Source organism: Nerophis lumbriciformis, linkage group LG03 (assembly GCF_033978685.3).
Source record: "Nerophis lumbriciformis linkage group LG03, RoL_Nlum_v2.1, whole genome shotgun sequence".
Taxonomy (NCBI): Eukaryota; Metazoa; Chordata; class Actinopteri; order Syngnathiformes; family Syngnathidae; genus Nerophis; species Nerophis lumbriciformis.
The window spans coordinates 24,040,166-24,066,759 of NC_084550.2; the positions used below are offsets into that span (position 1 = coordinate 24,040,166).

The window sequence follows — 26,594 nt, forward strand, 5'->3', positions numbered from 1 at the left end:
TCAACATTCTATTTATGTTGTAAAATTACCAAATTTCACTGGTCAAATCAACGTCAGAACCCAACATTGATTAAACGTCAACAAAAAGCATGTTGTTTCAACATTGTATTTGTGTTGTAGAATATTGGTTGAGAAATGACCAAAATTCGATGGTCAAATCAACGTCAGAACCTCACATTGATTAAACGTCGTCAAAAAGAATGTTTTAACGTTGTATTTGTGTTGGGAAATGACCAAAATCTAATGGTCAAATCGTCAGAATCTGACATTGATTAAACGTCGTCAAAAACATGTTGTTTCAATGTTATATTTGTGTTGTAGAATATTGGTTGGGAAATGACCAAATTTCAACGGTCAAATCAACGTCACAACCTGACATTGATTAAACGTCATCAAAAAGCATGTTTCAACGTTGTATTTGTGTTGGGAAATAACCAAACTTCAATGGTCAAATCAATGTCAGAACCTGACATTGAATAAACGTCGTCAAAAAGCATGTTTTAACGTTGTATTTGTGTTGGGAAATGACCAAAATTCAACGGTCAAATCAACGTCAGAACCTGACATTGAATAAACGTCGTCAAAAAGCATGTTGTTTCAATGTTATGTTTGTTTTGTAAAATGACCAAAATTCAACAGTCAAATTAACGTCAGAACCCAACATTGATTAAAGGTTGTCAAAAAGCATGATGTTTCAACGTTGTATTTGTGTTGTCGAATATTGGTTAGGAAATGACCAAATTTCAATGGTCAAATCAATGTCAGAACCCAACATTGATTAAACGTCGTCAAAAAGCATGTTTTAACGTTGTATTTGTGTTGGGAAATGACCAAAATTTAATGGTCAAATCGTCAGAATCCGACATTGATTAAACGTTGTCAAAAACATGTTGTTTCAATGTTATATTTGTGTTGTAGAATATTGGTTGGGAAATGACCAAATTTCAACGGTCAAATCAACGTCACAACCTGACCTTGATTAAACGTCATCAAAAAGCATGTTGTTTCAATGTTGTATTTGTGTTGTAAAATTACCAAATTTCAATGGTCAAATCAACGTCAGAACCCAACATTGATTAAACGTCGACAAAAAGCATGTTGTTTCAACGTTGTATTCGTGTTGTAGAATATTGGTTGGGAAATAACCAAAATTCAACGGTCAAATCAACGTCAGAACCCGACATTGATTAAACGTCGTCAAAAAGCATGTTGTTTCAACGTTGTATTTGTGTTGAGAAATAACCAAAATTCAACGGTCTAATCAACGTCAGAACCTGACATTGAATAAACGTCGTCAAAAAGCATGTTTTAACGTTGTATTTGTGTTGGGAAATGACCAAAATTAAACGGTCAAATCAACGTCAGAGCCCGACATTGATTAAACGTCGTCAAAAAGCATGTTGTATTTGTGTTGTAAAATTACCAAATTTCAATGGTCAAATCAACGTCAGAACCCAACATTGATTAAACGTCGACAAAAAGCATGTTGTTTCAACGTTGTATTTGTGTTGTAGAATATTGGTTGGGAAATGACCAAAATTCAACGGTCAAATCAATGTCAGAACCCGACATTGATTAAACGTCGTCAAAAAAGCATGTTGTTTCAACGTTGTATTTGTGTTGAGAAATAACCAAAATTCAACGGTCAATTCAACGTCAGAACCTGACATTGAATAAACGTTGTCAAAAAGCATGTTTTAACGTTGTATTTGTGTTGGGAAATGACCAAAATTCAACGGTCAAATCAACGTCAGAGCCCGACATTGATTAAACGTCGTCAAAAAGCATGTTGTTTCAATGTTGTATTTGTGTTGTAAAATTACCAAATTTCAATGGTCAAATCAACGTCAGAACCCAACATTGATTAAACGTCGTCAAAAAGCATGTTGTTTCACAGTTGTATTTGTGTTGTAGAATATTGGTTGGGAAATGACCACAATTCAATGGTCAAATCAACGTCAGAACCTGACATTGTTTCAACGTTGTATTTGTGTTGTAGAATATTGGTTAGGAAATGACCAAAATGTCAGAACCTGACATTGTTTCAACATTGTATTTGTGTTGGGTAATATTAGTTGGGAAATGACCAAAATTCAAGGGTCAAATCAACGTCAGAACCTGACATTGTTTCAACGTTGTATTTGTGTTGTAGAATATTGGTTGTGAAATGACCAAATTTCAATGGTTAAATCAACGTCAGAACCCAACATTGATTAAACGTTGTCAAAAAGCATGTTTCAATGTTGTATTTGTGTTGTAAAATTACCAAAATTCAACGGTCAAATCAACGTCACAACCTGACATTGAATAAATGTCGTCAAAAAGCACGTTGTTTCAACGTTGTATTTGTGTTGTAGAATATTGGTTGGGAAATGACCAAAATTCAATGGTCAAATCCACGTCAGAACCCAACATTGAATAAACGTCGGCAAAAAGCATGTTGTTTTAATGTTGTATTTGTGTTGTAGAATATTGATTGGGAAATGACCAAAATTTCAATGGTCAAATTAACGTCACAACCCGACATTGATTAAACGTTGTCAAAATGCATGTTGTTTCAACATTGTATTTGTGTTGTAGAATATTGGTTGGGAAATGACCAAAATTCAATGGTCAAATCAATGTCAAAACCTGACATTGTTTCAACGATGTATTTGTGTTGTGGAAATGTCCAAATTGGTTGGGAAATTACCAAAATGGTTGGGAAATGACCAAAATTCAATGGTCAAATCAACGTCAGAACCCAACATTGATTTAACGTTGTCAAAAAGCATGTTGTTTCAACGTTGTATTTGTGTTGTAGAATATTGGTTGGGAAATGACCAAAATTCAATGGTCAAATCAACGTCAGAACCTGACATTGAATAAACGTCGTCAAAAAGCATGTTGTTTCAACGTTATGTTTGAGTTGCTCAACATCAGGATCTAATTCAACAAGTTCTCAAAGTTGTCTTCAAAGTCTCATACCTGCTGGGAAATTTACCTGACAGGACTAGGTCTGTTTTTTTTCTAAATTTCAGGTGCCGGATCAGGACCACAGCCTCCGTTCGCGACACCAGGTACGCCCACAGAAACAAGTCCGGGCTACCCACCAGACAAACCTCGTTTCGGGCCCAACATCTGCGACGGACACTTCGACACCATCGGCATCCTCCGAGGAGAAATGTTTGTGTTCAAGGTAAAGCAGGAGAACTCTGGCCAAGGTTTCTTTGTGGAGTTCTATCTTTAGGAATGTGGGTTTTTCCTGCTCAGGACAAGTGGTTCTGGCGGGTGAATAACAACCAAGTGATGGATGGATACCCCATGCCCATTGGCCACTTCTGGAGGGGGCTGCCTTCTCACGTCAACTCTGCCTTCGAGAGGGAGGACGGCAAATTTGCCTTCTTTAAAGGTTCGGTTTTGGTTTTTGGTCGCCGTCTTGTTGAAATTTGCACTCACAGGCACTATCCCCAGGTGACAAGTACTGGGTGTTCACCGAGTCGGTTCTGGACCATGGTTACCCCAAGAGTCTCAGGGAAATGGGGACCGGCCTGCCCAAAGATCGTATCGACGCCGCGCTTTACTACACGCCCACCGGACAGACCTTCTTCTTCCGAGCTAGCAAGTTAGTCCTCTTCTTTGGATCTGATGACTCAAACGTGTGTGTGTGTGTGTGTGTAAGATGTTGCAATCTTTGACCATGTAAGGTTGGAACTTTTATTTGCAGAGTGACTTCCTGCTTGGATATAAACTCACCAGTGCTAAAATGTAAACTACTGCATGGTCTGACTAAGGCTCTGTCCTTATGGCTACAGATCATACCAGACCTGGATAAATCAAGCCCCGGGGGCCACATGCGGCCGGTTCAACTTTTCAATATGACCCGCCGGACATTCCCAAATCATGTTTTAAGATCTTTAAGATGGAAACTGTAGCTGTCATTATGATGTGCAGTTTTTTTATTTATTGCCATAAGTCTCGAACCACAAAGTATTTCAATGGTTGGAATCTGCGCTTTTGCATGATATACTAGTTACTATGGTAATCTAATCTGTTACTATGGTCATCTAATCTGTTACTATGGTTGTCAGGTTCAAACACTGATGACATCTATTAAACAAAACAAGAGGCAAAGAATTAAAGACAGAATTCAATTTGAACTCAATATTGAGGAGAGTCGCCTGTACACTGTACCCTTGTACAATATCTCAGGACGCTCTGCCAAAAGATTGCACGCCTTCTTCTTTTATTTTGGACCCTCCCCGGCCACATGGCCACCGCTGTTTCCAAAGGAAAACGGTCGCAAAAAGTTCACAGAGAAGGTCAGTTCAAAAAGAGTTCGTAAAATAGTTCAAAAAGATGTCCATAAAATAGTTCAAAAAGACGTTCGTAAACCAGTTCAAAAAGGAGGTTCAAAAAGAGGTCGTCTGGAAATTGGGCAGATCCTGTCTTCTCTCCGCTTTGAAGTCCTTGGGTTAGAACAATATCTTTCTGTTGATTACCATACATGAGAGAAAACAAACACCTTCATCTTGCTTTCCCCCCCTACACAGTGGAGTTTTACGAGCCTTACTCTTGGTAGGTTTCAAAGACAGCTTTATTATTATTATTCTAACAATGGTCATCTAATTAGTTACTATGGTCATCTAGTCCGTTGCTATGGTCATCTAGTCCATTGCTATGGTCATCTAGTCCGTTACTATGGTCATCTAATCCGTTACTATGGTAATGTAATTAGTTACTATGGTCATCTAATCAGTTACTATGGTCATCTAGTCCGTTACTATGGTCATCCAATCCGTTACTATGGTTGTCAGGTTCAAACACTGATGACATCTATTAAACAAGACAAGAGGCAAAGAATTAAAGACAGAATTCAATTTGAACTCAATATTGAGGAGAGTCGTCTGTACAATGTACCCTTGTAGATTGCACGCCTCCTTCTTTTATTTTGGACGCTCCCCGGCCACATGGCCACCGCTGTTTCCAAAGGACAAAGGTCGCAAAAAGTTCACAGAAAAGGTCAGTTCAAAAGGAGTTCGTAAAATAGTTCAAAAAGAGGTCCATAAAATAGTTCAAAAAGACGTTCGTAAACCAGTTCAAAAAGGAGGTTCAAAAAGAGGTCGTCTGGAAATTGGGCAGATCCTGTCTTCTCTCCGCTTTGAAGTCCTTGGGTTAGATCAATATCTTTCTGTTGATTACCATACATGAGAGAAAACAGAAACACCTTCATCTTGCTTTCCCCCCCTACACAGTGGAGTTTTACGAGCCTTACTCTTGGTAGGTTTCAAAGACAGCTTTTGTCTTCTCACCGGTCCCTCAATGTAACACAAAGTTTTTGTGATAATTTAGAAACAATTATTCTAGCAATGGTCATCTAATTAGTTACTATGGTCATCTAGTTCGTTACTATGGTCATCTATCCGTTACTATGGTCATCTAATCCGTTACTATGGTCATCTAATGAGTTACTATGGTCATCTAATGAGTTACTATGGTCATCTAATCCGTTACTATGGTCATCTAATCCGTTACTATAGTCATCTAATCAGTTACTATGGTCATCTAATGAGTTACTATGGTCATCTAATGAGTTACTATGGTCATCTAATCAGTTACTATGGTCATCTAGTCAGTTATTATGGTCATCTAATCCGTTACTATGGTCATCTAATTAGTTGCTATGGTAATCTAATTAGTTACTATGGTCATCTAATCCATTACTATGGTCATCTAATTAGTTGCTATGGTAATCTAATTAGTTACTATGGTCATCTAATCAGTTACTATGGTCATCTAATACGTTACTATTTGATTTGATTTATAAAGCACTTTTCATACATAAGAAATGTAACTCAAAGTGCAAAGACTTAAAAACAATATAACAATATCGCACACACACATAAGCACATATATGAACAAATGAATGCATGCCTGAGTACAGAGGAGCCAGTTGACTAAACACTATCACAGGAAACCATCTGCACCAGGACGCTGACACAAAGTTTTTTAAATAATTAGGAGACGAGTGCCTGTAGGATCTCAGGGTAAGTCGTAAGGTAAAATCAAATCTTAAAACATAAGAAGGCCCAATACAATAAAAACATTTAAAAAGAAGAACCTTAAAATTGATCCTGAAACATACGGGGAGCCAATGCAGAGATTTTAAAACTGGTGTAATGTGGGCCCCCCTTCTGGTCTTTTAATCACAGAATCGTAACGTCTCTCTCTCTTCTATTTGGGCAGGTATTACCGTTTCAACGAAGCGATGCGTAGCGTCGACGATGGCTATCCAAGGCCGGTGAACGTCTGGCAAGGAGTCCCCGACAACATCAAGTCAGCTTTCATGAGCAAAGATCAAGGTAAGTGCCGCCGTGTTTACAAAACACCAAGAAATACGGGCGTATGTGAAGAAATGATGACAAAGCAGTAACGCGGATGTGATGCTTTGTAGAGGCACTCATTGCCACACAAGTGTAAGAAGAAGTTAAGCAGGACTCACTGTTGGTAAAAAAAAAAAAAATAGGTGTCGCACACAGGAAGTAAACAAACTATCATAATAGGTGTCGCACACAGGAAGTAAACAAACTATCATAATAGGTGTAGCACACAGGAAGTAAACAAACTATCATAATAGGTGTAGCACACAGGAAGTAAACAAACTATCATAATTGGTGTCACACAGGAAGTAAACAAACTATCATAATAAGTGTAGCACACAGGAAATAAACTATCATAATAGGTGTAGCACACAGGAAGTAAACGAACTATCATAATAGGTGTAGCACACAGGAAGTAAACAAACTATCATAATAGGTGTAGCACACAGGAAGTAATCAAACTATCATAATAGGTGTAGCACACAGGAAGTAAACAAACTATCATAATAGGTGTAGCACACAGGAAGTAAACAAACCATCATAATAGGTGTAGCACACAGGAAGTAAACAAACCATCATAATAAGTGTAGCACACAGGAAGTAAACAAACTATAATAGGTATCGCACACAGGAAGTAAACAAACTATCATCATAGGTGTAGCACACAGGAAGTAAACAAACTATCATAACAGGTGTAGCACACAGGAAGTAAACTATCATGATAGGTGTAGCACACAGGAAGTAAACTATCATAATAGGTGTAGCACACAGGAAGTAAATTATAATAGGTGTAGCACACAGGAAGTAAACTATCATAATAGGTGTAGCACACAGGAAGTAAATTATAATAGGTGTAGCACACAGGAAGTAAACAAACCTACATAATAGATGTAGCACACAGGAAGTAAACTATCATAATAGGTGTAGCACACAGGAAGTAAACAAACCTACATAATAGGTGTAGCACACAGGAAGTAAACTAACTATCATAATAGGTGTAGCACACAGGAAGTAAACTAACCATCATAATAGGTGTAGCACACAGGAAGTAAACAAACTATCATCATAGGTGTAGCACACAGGAAGTAAACTATCATGATAGGTGTAGCACACAGGAAGTAAACTATCACGATAGGTGTAGCACACAGGAAGTAAACTATCATAATAGGTGTAGCACACAGGAAGTAAATTATAATAGGTGTAGCACACAGGAAGTAAACTATCATAATAGGTGTAGCACACAGGAAGTAAACAAACCTACATAATAGGTGTAGCACACAGGAAGTAAACTATCATAATAGGTGTAGCACACAGGAAGTAAACAAACCTACATAATAGGTGTAGCACACAGGAAGTAAACTAACTATTATAATAGGTGTAGCACACAGGAAGTAAACTAACTATCATAACAGGTGTAGCACACAGGAAGTAAACAAACTATCATAATAGGTGTAGCACACAGGAAGTAAACTAACTATCATGACAGGTGTAGCACACAGGAAGTAAACTAACTATCATGACAGGTGTAGCACACAGGAAGTAAACTATCATAATAGGTGTAGCACACAGGAAGTAAACTATCATGATAGGTGTAGCACACAGGAAGTAAACTATCATGATAGGTGTAGCACACAGGAAGTAAACTATCATAATAAATGTAGCACACAGGAAGTAAACTATCATGATAGGTGTAGCACACAGGAAGTAAACAAACTCTCATAATTGGTGTAACACACAGGAAGTAAACAAACTATCGTAATAGGTGTAGCACAAAGGAAGTAAACAAACTATCATCATAGGTGTAGCGCACAGGAAGTCAACAAACCATCATAATAGGTGTAGCACACAGGAAGTAAACAAACTATCATAATAGGTGTAGCACACAGGAAGTAAACAAACTATCATAATAGGTGTAGCACACAGGAAGTAAACAAACCATTATCATAGGTATAGCACACAGGAAGTAAACAAACTATCATAATTGGTGTAGCACACAGGAAGTAAACCAACTATCATAATAGGTGTAGCACACAGGAAGTAAACTATCATGATAGGTGTAGCACACAGGAAGTAAACCAACTATCATAATAGGTGTAGCACACAGGAAGTAAACTATCATGATAGGTGTAGCACACAAGAAGTAAACTATCATAATAGGTGTAGCACACAGCAAGTAAATTATCATAATAGGTGTAGCACACAGGAAGTAAACTATCATGATAGGTGTAGCACACAGGAAGTAAACTATCATGATAGGTGTAGCACACAGGAAGTAAACAAACTATTATAATAGGTGTAGCACACAGGAAGTGAACAAACTTTCATAATAGGTGTAGCACACAGGAAGTAAACAAACTATCATAATAGGTGTGGCACACAGGAAGTAAACAAACCATCATAATAGGTGTAGCACACAGGAAGTAAACAAACTATAATAAGTATCGCACACAGGAAGTAAACAAACTATCATAGGTGTAGCACACAGGAAGTAAACAAACTATCATAATTGGTGTAGCACACAGGAAGTAAACAAACTATCATAATAGGTGTAGCACACAGGAAGTAAACTATAATGATAGGTGTAGCACACAGGAAGTAAATGATCATAATAGGTGTAGCACACAGGAAGTAAACTATCACGATAGGTGTAGCACACACGAAGTAAACTATCATGATAGGTGTAGCACACAGGAAGTAAACAAACTATCATAATAGGTGTAGCACACAGGAAGTAAACAAACTATCATAATAGGTGTTGCACACAGGAAGTAAACAAACTATCATAATAGGTGTAGCACACAGGAAGTAAACTAACTATCATAACAGGTGTAGCACACAGGAAGTAAACAAACTATCATAATAGGTGTCGCACACAGGAAGTAAACAAACTATCATAATAGGTGTAGCACACAGGAAGTAAACAAACTATCATAATAGGTGTAGCACACAGGAAGTAAACAAACTATCAGTGATAGACATGGAGAAAAGGGGTTGGATTAAATCAACTTAAACATATCTATTATTGTTGTTTATTATTGATTTAGTTTGAATTATTTTTCTTAGCACTAAAATTTATTTTTTACAAGATCTTTTTGAGGTACATTAGATTAGTATTTATTTTGTAATCAGTCTGACCTAAGCCTTGATAATAATCTTTGTGGTTCCATATTATTTGACCAGGTTTGTCCTGTTCAACTGAAAGTAAGTCGGATACAATTATTATAAAAAAATACGTACATGGTCGAAAATAACCTTAGTAAACATTATATAGATTCACCCGGTCACAACAATAGATACACTGCCACATTTGCTACTTTTAGCAGCATTTATGTCACTGGGTGTAATTATGTGAATGCCAGGATGATATTAGAATAATACTTTATCTTACCTTATCTTGCAAGGCTCCTCCTCTTCTGCTTGACTTAACATCCAAATAGGTACATCCACCTCGCTGTGACATCACAACGTAGCCAGACTGCGAAACCTAGCATTCAGAGGCGTGCAAGCCCAGGCCGACATGCATGAACTTCCTGATTTTCTCTTTGGCGCTGTTTACCACGAGTGTCCAACATTTTAGTGACGTTTATAAGTCAGAAAAAACGCAAATCATCACAGGTCTTTTTGAATTTGATGAGCGGACACTTTTTAATAACACGAAAAATGTTGCAATATTAACACTAATAACACGAAAAATGCCATGCAAGCAATTTTTTTTATTGCTCAAAAACTAATAAAAACGTATAAGTTTAGTTTTGAAGTTTAAGTGTTAAAAGTAAAAATAATATATTTTGATACAATGTCACTTATTTTTAACACTTTTTAATGAGTCTATTTTTCTTTTAACTATCATTGTTCAAAAAATTGTTTTTGAAAAAAAGGGCATAAAACATAAAAAATAACGGATAAATCTGAAGATATTTTAAGTGTAAAAATAGTTTTAAAAAAATTGGATCCCCGAGAACTTTAGTCTTTTTTTTATAGCGGCCATTGTTAAAAAAAAATTAAATGAATCAAAATGTGTGTTTTATAAATTATTGACCTATTTAAGGCGCCAATTATTTCACATTAAATATTCTATTTGTAAAAATGTTTAGAGAAAAAATGTTGCATAGTTTGTGTAATTCCCATAATAAAATAAGATTTTAGGCATAAAACTTGAATAAAAATGTAATGATATTGGACAGATCTAACAATATTTAAGTGTTAAAAGTAAAAATAGTAAAAAAAAAATTAAAAAAAATGAAGTAAAGAAAAGTCAATGTGACTTATTTTTATCGAGTGGGGGCCAATTGGATTTCCGAGAACTTTATTTATTTATTTTGTATGTTAATGTATCAAAATCAATGTTTTATTAATTATTTATCTAATTAAGCTTCCAATTATTTTACATTAAATATTCCATTTGTAAAAATGTTTAGGGAAAAATATTGCAAGGTTTGTGTATTTCCCATAATAAAACAAGATTTTATTTGGAAGAAAAGGGCATACAATGTTAAAAAAAAATTACAACTTAATGGCATTGGATAGGGCTGAAGATATTTAAGTGTTAAAAGTTGTTTTTTTTAAAAACTAAGTTAAAAAAGTAAATTATTTCTATCGAGTGGGGGCCAATTGAAATCCTGAGAATTTTTGTTTTTTTAAGTGGTCAAATCAATATCAATGTTTCATAAATATTTGACCTATTTAAGGCGCCAATTAGTTCACATTAAATATTCCATTTGTAAAAATGTTTAGGGAAAAATATTTCAAGGTTTGTGTATTTCCCATAATAAAACAAGATTTTGGGGGGGTAAAAAAGGGCATAAAACTTAAAAGAAAATCTAACTTAATGGCATTGGATAGATCTGAAGATATTTAAGTGTTAAAAGTAAAAATAGCAACAACAACAAAAAAATGTAAGTAAAAAAAAGAAATGTGACTTCTTTTTATCGAGTGGGGGCCAATTGGATTCCCGAGAACTTTTTTTTATTTATTTTTTTTAAGCGGTCATTGTTCAAAAAATTTAAATGAATCAAAATGAATGTTTTATGAATTATTGACCTATTTAAGCCTACAATTATTCCACATTAAATATTGCATTTTGAAAAATGTTTAGGGAAAAAATATTGCAAGGTTTGTGTATTTCCCATAATAAAACTAAATTTTATTAGGAAAGAAAAAAGGGCATAAAACTTTAAAAATATATATACATATATATAACTTAATGGCAATGGATAGATTTACAGATATTTAAGTGTTAAAAGTAAAAATAGTAAAAAAAAAAAAAAAATTCCCGAGAACTTTTATTTTAGTTTTTAGTTTTTAAGCAGTCATTTTTCAAAACATTTAAATGAATCAAAATTAATGTTTTATGAATTATTGACCTATTTAAGCCTCCAATTATTTCACATTAAATATTGCATTCAGAAATTTTTTTAGGGAAGAAATATTGCAAGTTTTTGTGTTTTTTTTTTTTTTAAACGGTCATTGTTCAAAAAATTTAAATGAATCAAAATAAATTTAAGGCTTCAATTATTTTACATTACATATTCCATTTTGAAAAATGTTTAGGGAAAAATATTGCATAGTTTGTGTATTTCCCATAACAAAACACAATTTTATTTGGGAAAAAAGGACATAAAATAAAAAAAATTAAAACTTAATGGTATTTAAGTGAAGTAAAAAAAAATATTTAAAAAATTGTAAAAAAAAAAAAAAAAAAGGAAATGTGACTTATTTTGATCGAGTGGGGGCCAATTGGATTTCCGAGAACGTTATTTTAATTTTATTTTTTTAAGCGGTCATTGTTCAAAAAATTTAAATGAATCAAAATTAATGTTTTATGAATTATTGACTTATTTAAGCCTCCAATTATTTCACATTCAATATTGCATTTTGAAAAATGTTTAGGGAAAAATATTGCAATGTTTGTGTATTTCCCATAACAAAACAAGATTTTATTAGGGGGAAAAAAGGGCATAAAACTTAAAAAAAAAAAAAAATATATATATATATATATATATATATATATATATAACTTAATGGTATTGGATAGATTTAAGTGTTTAAAGTAAAAATAGTAAAAAAAAAAAAAAAAAAAAAAAGAAAAAGAAGATTAAGTTAAAAAAAAAAGTAAATTTGACTTCTTTTTATTGAGTGGAGGCCAATTGGATTCCCGAGAACTATTTTTTTTTTTTTTTTTTTTAACAGTCATTGTTCAAAAAATTTAAATGAATCAAAATCAATGTTTTATGAATGATTGCCCTATTTAAACCTCCAATTATTTCACATTAAATAATGCATTTTGAAAAATGTTTAGGGAAAAATATTGCATAGTAAAACTGAATTTTATTAAGAAAAAAAAAGGGCATAAAAGATATTTAAGTGTTAAAAGGGGAAAAAAAGTAAAAATAAAATTTAAAAAAAAGTAAATGTGACTTATTTTTATCGAGTGGGGCCCAATTGGATTCCCGATAACTTTTTTTTTTTTTTTTTTTAAGTGGTCATTGTTAAAAAAATGTAAATTAATCAAAATAAATTTATGAATTATTTACCTATTTAAGGCGCCAATTATTTCACATCAAATATTCAATGATGAAAAATGTTTTAGTGGAACATATTGCATATTTTGTCCCAAAATAAAATAAGATTTTCTCAAAAAAAAAAAAGGGGGGGGAAATGTTGAGCAGACGGCGTCCACAAAGTACGTGTGCTGAGCATGAAAAGAGAATGGATAACAATGTCCCAACAACGAAGGCAGGGAAGAGGATCAACTTAAATAGTCCTGATTGCAAACACAAAAAAGCTGAGGGGAAATGCTCCGGGACAGAAATGAAACAGCCAGGGGAAAACACCAACAAGCCAACAAAGCCTGCCAAAATAAAAGCACATGACAGGAACTAACACAAAACACAGAAGAACACTACCAAAACAACATATAGGCACGTGGTTTAACGAGCCGTGACAAAAACATTAAAAATAAATAAATGAATAAATAATTAACCAAAAACAATGTTGTTATGAATTATTTACACAATTACTTCACATTAAATAATTTGGGGGAAATAATGCATATGTTGTGTTTTTCCCATAAAAAAAATAATAATAATAATTTAATGAAATAATAAATAAAAAAAATACTTAATGGCAACAGATAATTCTGAAGATATTTGAGTGTGAAAAGTAAAGATAAATAAATAAGACTTATTTTTAACACTTTTAATGACTGAGACCCTTTTGGGTCCCCGAGACCTTTAATGGTCACAAAATATATGTTGTATTGGTTTTGAAAATTAGAAATAATAAATAAAAAAAAATACTTAATGGCAACAGATAAATCTGAAGATATTTAAGTGTGAAAAGTAAAAATAAATAAATATGACTTATTTTTAACACTTTAATGACTGAGACCCTTTTGGGTCCCCGGGACCTTTAATGGTCACAAAATATGTGTTGTATTGGTTTTGAAAATTAGAAAAAAACTAAAACTAAATACTTAATAGCAACAGATAAATCTGAAGATATTTAAGTGTGAAAATTAAAAATAAATAAATATGTTTTATTTTTAACACTTTAATGACTGAGACCCTTTTGGGTCCCCGGGACCTTTAATGGTCACAAAATATATGTTGTATTGGTTTTAAAAATGAGAAATAAGAAATTTAAAAAATACTTAATGGCAACAGATAAATCTGAAGATATTTAAGAGTGAAAAGTAAAATTAAATAAATATGACTTATTCTTTTAATTTTAAAGACTGAGACCCTTTTGGGTCCCCGTGACCTTTAATAGTCACAAAATATATGTTGTATTGGTTTTGTAAAATAGAAATAATAAATTAAAAAATACTTAATGGCAACAGATAAATCTGAAGCTATTTAAGTGTAAAAAGTACAAATTTACTTATTTTTAACACTTTAATGACTGAGACCCTTTTGGGTCCCCGGGACCTTTAATGGTCACAAAATATGTTGTATTGGTTTTAAAAATGAAAAATAACAAATAAATAAAATACTTAATGGTAACAGAAAAATCTGAAGATATATAAGTGTAAAAAGTAAAAATGTACTTATTTTTAACACTTTAATGACTGAGACCCTTTTGGGTCCCCGGGACCTTCAATGGTCACAAAATATATGTTGTATTGGTTTTGAAAATAAGAAATAAGAAATTTAAAAAACACTTAATGGCAACAGATAAATCTAAAGCTATGTAAGTGTTAAAGTAAAAATGTACTTATTTTTAACACTTTAGTGACTGAGACCCTTTTGGGTCCCCGGGACCTTTAATGGTCACAAAATATATGTTGTATTGGTTTTGAAAATTAGAAAAAATAAAAAAATACTTAATAGCAACAGATAAATCTGAAGATATTTAAGTGTGACAAGTAAAGATAAATAAATATGACTTATTTTTAACACTTTAATGACTGAGACCCCTTTGGGTCCCCGGGACCTTTAATGGTCACAAAATATATGTTGTATTGGTTTTGAAAATTAGAAAAAAAAACAAAAAACTTAATAGCAACAGATAAATCTGAAGATATTTAAGTGTGACAAGTAAAGATAAATAAATATGACTTATTCTTAACACTTTAATGACTGAGACCCTTTTGCGTCCCCGGGACCTTTAATGGTCACAAAATATATGTTGTATTGGTTTTGAAAATGAAAAATCATAAATTTAAAAAATACTTAATGGCAACAGATAAATCTGAATATATTTAATATTTAAGTGTGAAAAGTATAAAATTACTTATTTTTAACACTAATTAAAAAAATAAATACTTAATGGCAACAGATAAATCTGAAGATATTTAAGTGTGAAAAGTAAAAATAAATAAATATGACTTATTTTAACACTTTAATGACTGAGACACTTTTGGGTCGCCGGGATCTTTAATGGTCCCAAAATATATGTTGTATTGGTTTTGAAAATGAGAAATAATACATTTAAAAACTACTTAATGGCAAAATATAAATCTGAAGGTATTTTTATGTGAAAGAAAAAAATAAATAAATATGACTTATTTTTAACACTTTAATGACTGAGACCCTTTTGGGTCCCCGGGACCTTTAATGGTCCCAAAATATATGTTGTATTGGTTTTGATAGTGAAGAAAAATAAATAAAAAATACTTAATGGCAACAGAAAAATGTGAAGATATTTAATTAAGTGTGAAAAGTAAAAATTTATTTATTTTTAACACTTTAATGACTGAGACCCTTTTGAGTCCCCGGGACCTTTAATGGTCCCAAAATATATGTTGTATTGGTTTTAAAAATGAAAAATAACAAAATAAAATAAAATACTTACTGGCAACAGATAAATCTGAAGATATTTAAGTGTGAAAAGTAAAAATAAATAAATATGACTTATTTTTAACACTTTAATGACTGAGACCCTTTTGGGTCCCCGGGACCTTTAATGGTCACAAAATATGTGTTGTATTGGTTTTAAAAATTAGAAAAAAACTAAAACTAAATACTTAATAGCAACAGATAAATCTGAATATATTTAAGTGTGAAAATTAAAAATAAATAAATATGTTTTATTTTTAACACTTTAATGACTGAGACCCTTTTGGGTCCCCGGGACCTTTAATGGTCACAAAATATATGTTGTATTGGTTTTAAAAATGAGAAATAAAAAATTAAAAAAATACTTAATGGCAACAGATAAATCTGAAGATATTTAAGAGTGAAAAGTAAAATTAAATAAATATGACTTATTCTTTTAATTTTAAAGACTGAGACCCTTTTGGGTCCCCGGGACCTTTAATAGTCACAAAATATATGTTGTATTGGTTTTGTAAAATAGAAATAATAAATTAAAAAATACTTAATGGCAACAGATAAATCTGAAGCTATTTAAGTGTAAAAAGTACAAATTTACTTATTTTTAACACTTTAATGACTGAGACCCTTTTGGGTCCCCGGGACCTTTAATGGTCACAAAATATGTTGTATTGGTTTTGAAAATGAAAAATAACAAATAAATAAAATACTTAATGGTAACAGAAAAATCTGAAGATATATAAGTGTAAAAAGTAAAAATGTACTTATTTTTAACACTTTAATGACTGAGACCCTTTTGGGTCCCCGGGACCTTCAATGGTCACAAAATATATGTTGTATTGGTTTTGAAAATAAGAAATAAGAAATTTAAAAAACACTTAATGGCAACAGATAAATCTAAAGCTATGTAAGTGTTAAAGTAAAAATTTACTTATTTTTAACACTTTAGTGACTGAGACCCTTTTGGGTCCCCGGGATCTTTAATGGTCACAAAATATATGTTGTATTGGTTTTGAAAATTAGAAAAAATAAAAAAAATACTTAATAGCAACAGATAAATCTGAAGATATTTAAGTGTGACAAGTAAAGATAAATAAATATGACTTATTTTTAACACTTTAATGACTGAGACCCCTTTGGGTCCCCGGGACCTTTAATGGTCACAAAATATATGTTGTATTGGTTTTGAAAATTAGAAAAAAAAACAAAAAACTTAATAGCAACAGATAAATCTGAAGATATTTAAGTGTGACAAGTAAAGATAAATAAATATGACTTATTCTTAACACTTTAATGACTGAGACCCTTTTGCATCCCCGGGACCTTTAATGGTCACAAAATATATGTTGTATTGGTTTTGAAAATGAAAAATCATAAATTTAAAAAAATACTTAATGGCAACAGATAAATCTGAATATATTTAATATTTAAGTGTGAAAAGTATAAAATTACTTATTTTTAACACTAATTAAAAAAATAAATACTTAATGGCAACAGATAAATCTGAAGATATTTAAGTGTGAAAAGTAAAAATAAATAAATATGACTTATTTTAACACTTTAATGACTGAGACACTTTTGGGTCGCCGGGATCTTTATTGGTCCCAAAATATATGTTGTATTGGTTTTGAAAATGAGAAATAATACATTTAAAAACTACTTAATGGCAAAATATAAATCTGAAGGTATTTTTATGTGAAAGAAAAAAATAAATAAATATGACTTATTTTTAACACTTTAATGACTGAGACCCTTTTGGGTCCCCGGGACCTTTAATGGTCCCAAAATATATGTTGTATTGGTTTTGATAGTGAAGAAAAATAAATAAAAAATACTTAATGGCAACAGAAAAATGTGAAGATATTTAATTAAGTGTGAAAAGTAAAAATGTATTTATTTTTAACACTTTAATGACTGAGACCCTTTTGAGTCCCCGGGACCTTTAATGGTCCCAAAATATATGTTGTATTGGTTTTGAAAATGAAAAATAACAAAATAAAATAAAATACTTACTGGCAACAGATAAATCTGAAGATATTTAAGTGTGAAAAGTAAAAATAAATAAATGTCTTGTTTTTAACACTTTAATGACTGAGACCCTTTTGGTCCCTGGGACCTTTAGTGGTCACAAAATATATGTTGTATTGGTTTTGAAAATGAGAAATAATTAATAAATACAAATACTTAATGGCCATGGATAAATCTGAAGACACTTAAGTGTGAAAAGTCAAAATAAATAAATATGACTTATTTTTAAAATTTTAAAGACTGAGACCCTTTTGGGTCCCTGGGACCTTTAATGGTCCCAAAATATATGTTGTATTGGTTTTGAAAATGAAGAAAAATAAATGAAAAATACTTAATGGCAACAGATAAATCTGAAGATATTTAAGTGTGAAAAGTAAAAATGTACTTATTTTTAACACTTTATTGACTGAGACCCTTATGGTTCCTCAGGACCTTTAATGGTCACAAAATATATGTTGCATTGGTTTTGAAAATGAGAAATAATAAATAAATTAAAATACTTAATGGCTACGGATAAATCTGAAGATATTTAAGAGTGGAAAAGTAAAATTAAATAAATATGACTTATTCTTTTAATTTTAAAGACTGAGACTCTTTTGGGTCCCCAGGACCTTTAATGGTCACAAAATATATGTTGTATTGGTTAAAAAAAATATAAATAATAAATTAAAAAAATACTTAATGGCAACAGATAAATATGAAGCTTTTTAAGTGTAAAAAGTACAAATGCACTTATTTTTAACACTTTAATGACTGAGACCCTTATGAGACCTTTAATGGTCACAAAATATATGTTATGTTGGTTTTGAAAATGAAAAATATCAAAATGTCCTCCGCATTTTGATTTAAATTGTTGTTTTTATGCGAATTTGTATCTGAAAGAGGTCCTTCTTTTGTCCGCAGCCTACACCTACTTCTACAAGGCCAACAAATACTGGAAGTTCAACAACCAGATGATGCGCGTGGAGCCCGGGTACCCCAAGTCGGCGCTGCGGGACTGGTTCGGATGTCCCAACGAGGACCCCAAGACGGACGGGGGCAGGGGCGGCGGCGGCGGCGGCCACGACACGGACAAGGAGAAGGACCACAACGACGAAGACAAGGACAGAACCAGGGACCGGGAGACCGACCGGGAGACCGACCGGGAGACCGACCGGGAGCGCGAGAGAGAGACGGAGACGGAGGCGGAGCCGAAGGACGAGGGGGACACGGAGGTCATCATCATCGAAGTGGACGAGGAAGGGCGCTTGGGAAGCGGCGCGGGGGCGGCGGCGGTGGTCCTGCCCTTGTTCCTGCTGGTCTGCGTGGTCGCCACGCTGGGGGCCCTGCTCTTCCTGCGGCGCTACGGCACTCCGCGTCGACTCCTCTACTGCCAACGCTCCCTGCTGGACAAAGTGTAGGACGGAAGGACGCAAGAAAGGAAGGAAGGAAGGAAGGAAGGAAGGAAGGAAGGAAGGAAGGAAGGAAGGAAGGACGGAAGGACGGACGGGGACTGAAGGAGAAGCAAGTGGAGGATGGCGTTCTTGCAAATGTGAGGGAAAGTGAAACCACTGCAAGTTTCTTTTTTGCTCTGTCACTCGACCACTTCCACCATTGGTTCTCTGTCCAGCTCACACTTTGTTTGCACACGCACACACACACACACACACACGCACACACACATACACACATTTATGTAGTTCATACCTTCTTGAGACCTGAGAAAAATGCCTACCTCTTTCGGACCAGACTTTCTAGATATATAAAGATTTGTATTTACAACATCAATAACATATACATACTATGCAAATATAAAAAAGCTTGTTGTGAAAAATGAGTTGGAATTTCACAAGAAAAAGGTAACAATTTCACAAGAAAAACTAAGAATTTTGGCATTTTAAGCCTTTTTTAAAAGCATCCACAGTCTGTGGTGCCCTCAGGTGGTCAGGGAGAGCGTTCCACAGACTGGTTAGAAGAAAAACTGAACATTTGTGCAATATTACGATAAAAGTTGGAATTTGACTCAATAACAGTCGCAGTTTTACAAGAAAAACTCAACATTTTGGCAATTTTATGAAAAGGGTCGACAAAAGTCACAATTTTTATAAGAAAACTTGAAAATGTTGGCAATATTATAACAATAACATTAATAATATATACAAATTATGCAAATATAAAACAAGCTTGTTGTAAAAAAATTACTTGGAATTTCACAAGAAAAACTTTTTGGCAGTGTTTTCATAAAAGTCGTCATTTTACTCGACGCGAGTCCAAAATTTTACAAGAAAAACTGAACATTTGTGCAATATTATGATAAAAGTTGGAATTTTACTCAATAAAAGTCACAGTTTTACAAGAAAAGCTTAACATTTTGGCAATTTTATGAAAAGGGTCGACAAAAGTCACAATTTTTATAAGAAAACTTGAACATTTTGGCAGTATTATAACAATAATCGTAATTTTACTTGGCAAAATTATTATATAAGTCCTGATTTTACTCCAAAAATGTCACTGTTTTACAAGAACAACCAAGACTAGTATTTACAACATTAATAATATACACAAACTAGGGGCAAATATAAAAAAGCTTGTTGTGTAAAATGAGTTGGAATTTCACAAGAAAAAGGTCACAATTTGACAAGAAAAACTTTGAATTTTGGCAGTGTTATAATAAAAGTCGTCATTTTACTTGACGCGAGTCCAAATTTTACAAGACAAACTGAACATTTGTGCAATATTACGATAAAAGTTGTAATTTGACTCAATAACAGTCGAAGTTTTACAAGAAAAGCTTAACATTTTGGCAATTTTATGAAAAGGGTCGTCAATTTGCGCGACAAAAGTCACAATTTTTATGAGAAAACGTGAAATTTTTGGCGATATTATAACAATAATCGTAATTTTACTTGGCGAAATTATTATTACATAAGTCCTGATTTTACTCCAAAAATGTCGCTGTTTTACAAGAACAACCAAGATTAGTATTTACAACATTAATAATGTACACAAACTATGCAAATATAAAAAAAAGCTGGTTGTGAAAAATGAGTTGGAATTTCACAAGAAAAAGGTCACAATTTCACAAGAAAAACTTTGAATTTTGGCAGTGTTATGATAAAAGTCGTCATTTTACTCCACGAGAGTCCAAATTTTACAATAAAAACTGAACATTTGTGCGATATTATGATAAAAGGTGGAATTTTACTCAATAAAAGTCGCAGTTTTACAAGAAAAGCTTAACATTTTGGCAATTTTATGAAAAAGGTCGATAAAAGTCACAATTTTTATAAGAAAAATTGAAAATTTTGGCAATATTATAACAATAATCATAATTTTACTTGGCAAAATTATTATATAAGTGCTAATTTTACTCCAAAAATGTCACTGTTTAACAAGAACAACCAAAAAAAAGTTGGCAATATTGTGATAAAAGTCTGAATTTTATATGACAAATGTCACTATTTTGCATTAAAAAGTAATACTTTTACATTTTAAAAAAAAGTAATAATTTTACCAGAAATATTGCCGTGTTACAAAAACAGAAAAAAATATGAGAAATTGTCCCCAATTTTTGGGGGGACAATTGTGAGAAAAAGACTGCGTTTAGTAAAAAAATATATATATATATTTTATTGTTTGTAATTGTTTTTTAATCTTCGTTATTTACGTCAAGTTATTACAGTATGTCTCTATATACATATTTATTTGTATTTTTTTTTAATCAATTTTGGCCAAAGGGGGCGCATTTCAATTTCTTACACACACTTGTTATTTCATATGTTGACCAGAGGGGGAGCACTTTTAAAAGCGACACACAGTCAATTTGAAAAATCCCTCCTTTTTGGGACCACCCTCATTTTGATAGATTTCACCACCAGGGTCTCCATTTTTTGTAATGTGCTTTAGGCCGATGACAAAGGAGTTAGGGACCACAGATGGCCCCTGTGCCGCACTTTGGCCAACCCAGCTGTAGAAGCTAACTGTTAATGGCCATTATAGTCTTAGTACCGTAGTGTATGTGTTCATCCTATGGTCACATAAGGGACGTTTACTTTTGTACGCACATAAATCAACAAATAATCCTGACTTTGGAGCAATGTTCACGGACTCTAGTATTCGGCTCTGTATTAGATGCAATGGTTTTCTGTATTGGGACCTAGGTTTATGTCCTAACTTGTTCGGCGGTCTTCAGTAGTGTATTTGTTCATCCTATGGTCACATATGGGACGTTTACTTTTGTATGCACATTAAATCAACAAAAAATCCTGACTTTGGAGCAATGTTCACGGACTCTAGTATGCGGCTTTCTATTAGATGCAATGGTTTTCCGTATTGGGACCATGATTTATGTCCTAACTTGTTCACCGGGCCTCAGTAGTGTATTTGTTCATCCTATGGTCACATATGGGACGTTTACTTTTGTACGCACATAAATCAACAAATAATCCTGACTTTGGAGCAATGTTCACGGACTCTAGTATTCGGCTCTCTATTAGATGCAATGGTTTTCCGTATTGGGACCATGATTTATGTCCTAACTTGTTCACCGGTCCTCAGTAGTGTATTTGTTCATCCTATGGTCACATATGGGACGTTTACTTTCCTATGCACATTAAATCAACCAAAAATCATAACTTTAGAGCAATGTTCACGGACTGTAGTATTCGGCTCCCTATTAGATGCAATGGTTGTCCGTATTGGGACCATGACTTATGTCCTAACTTGTTCACCGGTCCTCAGTAGTGTATTTGTTCATCCTATGGTCACATATGGGACGTTTACTTTCCTATGCACATTAAATCAACCAAAAATCATAACTTTGGAGCAATGTTCACGAACTCTAGTATTCGGCTCTGTATTAGATGCAATGGTTTTCCGTATTGGGACCATGGTTTATGTTCTAACTTGTTCACCGGTCCTCAGTAGTGTATTTATTCATCCTATGGTCACATATGGGACGTTTACTTTTGTACGCACATAAATCAACAAAAAATCCTGACTTTGGAGCAATGTTCACGGACTCTAGTATTCGGCTCTGTATTAGATGCAATGGTTTTCCATATTGGGACCATGGTTTATGTCCTAACTTGTTCACCGGTCCTCAGTAGTGTATTTGTTCATCCTATGGTCACATATGGGACGTTTACTTTCCTATGCACATTAAATCAACCAAAAATCATAACTTTAGAGCAATGTTCACGGACTCTAGTATTCGGCTCTGTATTAGATGCAATGGTTTTCCGTATTGGGACCATGGTTTACGTCCTAACTTGTTCGACGGTCCTCAGTAGTGTATTTGTTCATCCTATGGTCACATATGGGACGTTAACTTTTGTATGCACAGTAAATCAACAAAAAAATCCTAACTTTGGAGCAATGTTCACGGACTCTAGTATTCGGTTCTATATTAGATGCAATGATTTTCCGTATTGGGACCATGGTTTACGTTCTCACTCGGTCACCGGTCCTCAGTAGTGTATTTGTTCATCCTATGGTCACATACGGCACGCGGGTTGTCTTACGTCAGCACCGGAAGTCGTAAAATCAGCCGTTCACCTGGCGGGTTTTTCCGGGCATGAATAGGGAAGTCCTTCTTTAGCTTGTTTTATCACACATTGCTGCCTTTGCACCTGTCAGTTTACTTTTGTATACACATTAAACTAAAAAAAAAAAATCCTGACTTTGGAGCAATGTTCACGGACTCTAGTATTCGGCTCTCTATTAGAAGCAATGGTTTTCTGTATTGGGACCATGATTTATGTCCTAACTTATGGAAGGTAATTTTCCTTGTTGATGTCTCAAGAAGGGTAAAAATACAAGAACACACACACACACACGCACACACACACACACACGCACACACACACTTGTGTTTTTTAACCTCCCAGTAGAACGAGCCAGTGTGAAGCGTAAAAAAAAAAGGGCAAGAAACATCATAAACTGTGTTGTTGTTGTTGTTTTCATATCAGCGATGATGTTGTCATTATTATCATTATGACTCTTGTTGTTATTGTGTGTCACAATGTGTTGTTTTTGTGCCATTAAAACGTCCTGCTGGACAGCGACATTCGCTTTTGAAAGTGGCCTAATTTTATATGTGGGAATAGTGAATTATTTTGTGTTCTTGACTGCTTGGAAAATAAATCAGTGATCTGAAACATGATTTTTGTCATTGTACCATTTTTTTGAATTTTTTGTAATTTTTTTGTAATTTTTTATTTTTGGACGCTACGGTGCTAACTCGACCAATCAGGGTTCCTCACAGCAGCGATGACGATACTAGTGATGATTGTAATAATGATAACAAGGATTCTCCATTGTGCCTCTGTTCTTATTTACGGTGTTTCTGGAAACTGCCTTCAAAATAAAAGACATTTCGAAAGGATAGTTGTTGTTTGAGTTCACTTCACACGCGCAGTAGTGCAAGGTGGCCACTCGTTTTCATGAGGGGCCACATCGCAGTTAGAGGGGCCACCTTGAATGATGTGGTTGGTCAACTTAATGATGTGGCAGACCACGTTAAATGATGTGGAAGGCCACATTGAAGGACGTGGCAGGCCACTTAAATTATGTAGAAAACCATGTTTAATGGCATAGCAGGCCACAATAAAGGACTTGGAAGACCACAATAAATGATGTGGAGGACCACATTGAAGGACGTGGCAGGCCACTTAAATTATGTAGGAGACCATGTTTAATGACATAGCAGGCCACAATAAAAAGGACTTGGACGACCACAATAAATGATGTGGAGGACCACATTGAAGGACGTGGCAGGCCACTTAAATTATGTAGGAGACCATGTTTAATGACATAGCAGGCCACAATAAAAAGGACTTGGACGACCACAATAAATGATGTGGAGGACCACATTGAAGTACGTGGCAGGCCACTTAAATTATGTAGACCATGTTTAATGACATAGCAGGCCACCTTAAATGACTTGGACGACCACAATAATTGATGTGGAGGACCACATTGAAGGACATCACAGGCCACTTAAATAATGTAGAAAACCATGTTTAATGACATAGCAGGCCATATTAAATCACTTGGACGACCACAATAAATGATGTGGAGCACCACATTGAAGGACTTGGCAGGGCACTTAAATTATGTAGAAAACCATGTTTAATGACATAGCAAGCCACATAAAGGACTTGGAAGACCACAATAAATGATGTGTAGGACCACATTGAAGTACGTGGCAGGCCACTTAAATTATGTAGAAGACCATGTTTAATGACATACCAGGCCACATTAAATAACTTGGACGACCACAATAATTGATGTAAAGGACCACATTGAGGGACGTGGAAGCCCACTTAAATTATGCAGAAGACCATGTTTAATGACATAGCAGGCCACCTTAAATGACTTGGACGACCACAATAATTGATGTGGAGGACCACATTGAGGGACGTGGCAGGTCACTTAAATTATGTAGAAGACCATGTTTAATGACATAGCAGGCCACTTTAAATGACTTGGACGACCACAATAATTGATGTGGAGCACCACATTGAAGGACATCGCAGGCCACATAATTATGTAGAAGACCATGTTTAATGACATAGCAGGCCACAATAAAGGACTTGGACGACCACAATAATTGATGTGGAGGACCACATTGAAGGACGTGGCAGGCCACTTACATTATGTAGAAGACCATGTTTAATGTCATAGCAGGCCACATTAAGTGACTTGGAAGATCACATTGAATGACTTGGAAGATCACATTGAAGGACGTGGCAAGCCACATTAAATGATGTAGAGGACTACATTCAATGATGTGGACGACCCTGTTGAAGGACGTGGCAAGCCACAGTAAATGATGTAGAGGACCACATTAAATGATGTGGAAGACCCCGTTGAAGAGCGTGGCAGCCCACATTAAATGATGTAGAGGACCACTTTAAATGATGTGGAAGACCCCGTTGAAGAAAGTGGCAGGCCACTGTAAATGATGTAGAGGACCCCATTGAAGAATGTGGCAGGCCATATTAAATGATGTAGAGGACCACATTAAATGACGTGGAAGACCCCGTTGAAGAATGTGGCAGGCCACTTTTAATGATGTAGAGGACCACATTAAATGATGTAGAGGACTACATTAAATGATGTGGACGACCCTGTTGAAGGACGTGGCAAGCCACAGTAAATGATGTAGAAGACCCCGTTGAAGAACGCTGCAGGCCACTTAAATGATATGGAAGACCACTTTGAAGGATGTGGCAGGCCAATTAATGATGTAGAGGACCATATTGAAAAACATAGCAGGCCACATAAATGACTTGGAAGACCACATTGAAGGACGTGGCAGGCCACATAAATGATGTAGAGGACCATGTTGAATGACATAAGAGGCCACTTTAAATTACTTGGAAAACCACTTAAATGATGTGCAAGACCACATTGAAAGACGTAGCAGGCCACTATAAATGATGTAGAGGACCATGTTGAATGACATAGGAGGCCACATTAATGATGTGGAAGACCACATTAAATGATGTGGAAGACCCCGTTGAAGAACATGGCAGACCACATTGAAGGATATGGCAGGCCACTTCAATCATGTTTAATGACATAGCAGACCACTTTAAAGGACTTAGAAGACCACAATAAATGATGTGGAGGACCACATTGAGAGATGTGGCAGGCCACTTAAATTATGTAGGAGACCATATTTATTGACATAGCAGGCCACAATAAATGACTTGGAAGACCAAGATAAATGATGTGGAGGACCACATTGTGGGATGTGGCAGGCCAATTTAAATGAAGTTGAAGACCATGTTTAATGACATAGCAGGCCACGATAAAGGACTTGGACGACCACAATAATTGATGTGGAGGACCACATTGAAGGACATCGCAGGCCACATAAATTATGTAGAAGACCATGTTTAATGACATCAACAGACCACGTTAAAGAATTTGGAAGACCACTATA

General features: G+C 34.4%; 1 protein-coding gene across 1 annotated transcript in view; it reads left to right on the plus strand.

Annotated features, from left to right (window-relative positions):
* mmp14b (matrix metallopeptidase 14b (membrane-inserted)) overlaps positions 1–24,026 on the plus strand; it is an 89,817-nt gene extending 65,791 nt beyond the window's left edge. Inside the window, exons 6-10 of the mRNA XM_061935763.1 lie at positions 3,021–3,178; positions 3,253–3,391; positions 3,454–3,604; positions 6,226–6,341; positions 18,566–24,026. Of these exons, the coding sequence (XP_061791747.1) occupies positions 3,021–3,178; positions 3,253–3,391; positions 3,454–3,604; positions 6,226–6,341; positions 18,566–19,062 (1,061 nt within the window). The 3' untranslated portion in view covers positions 19,063–24,026. The remainder of the gene's footprint in view (positions 1–3,020; positions 3,179–3,252; positions 3,392–3,453; positions 3,605–6,225; positions 6,342–18,565) is intronic.
* Positions 24,027–26,594: the final 2,568 nt, after the last annotated feature.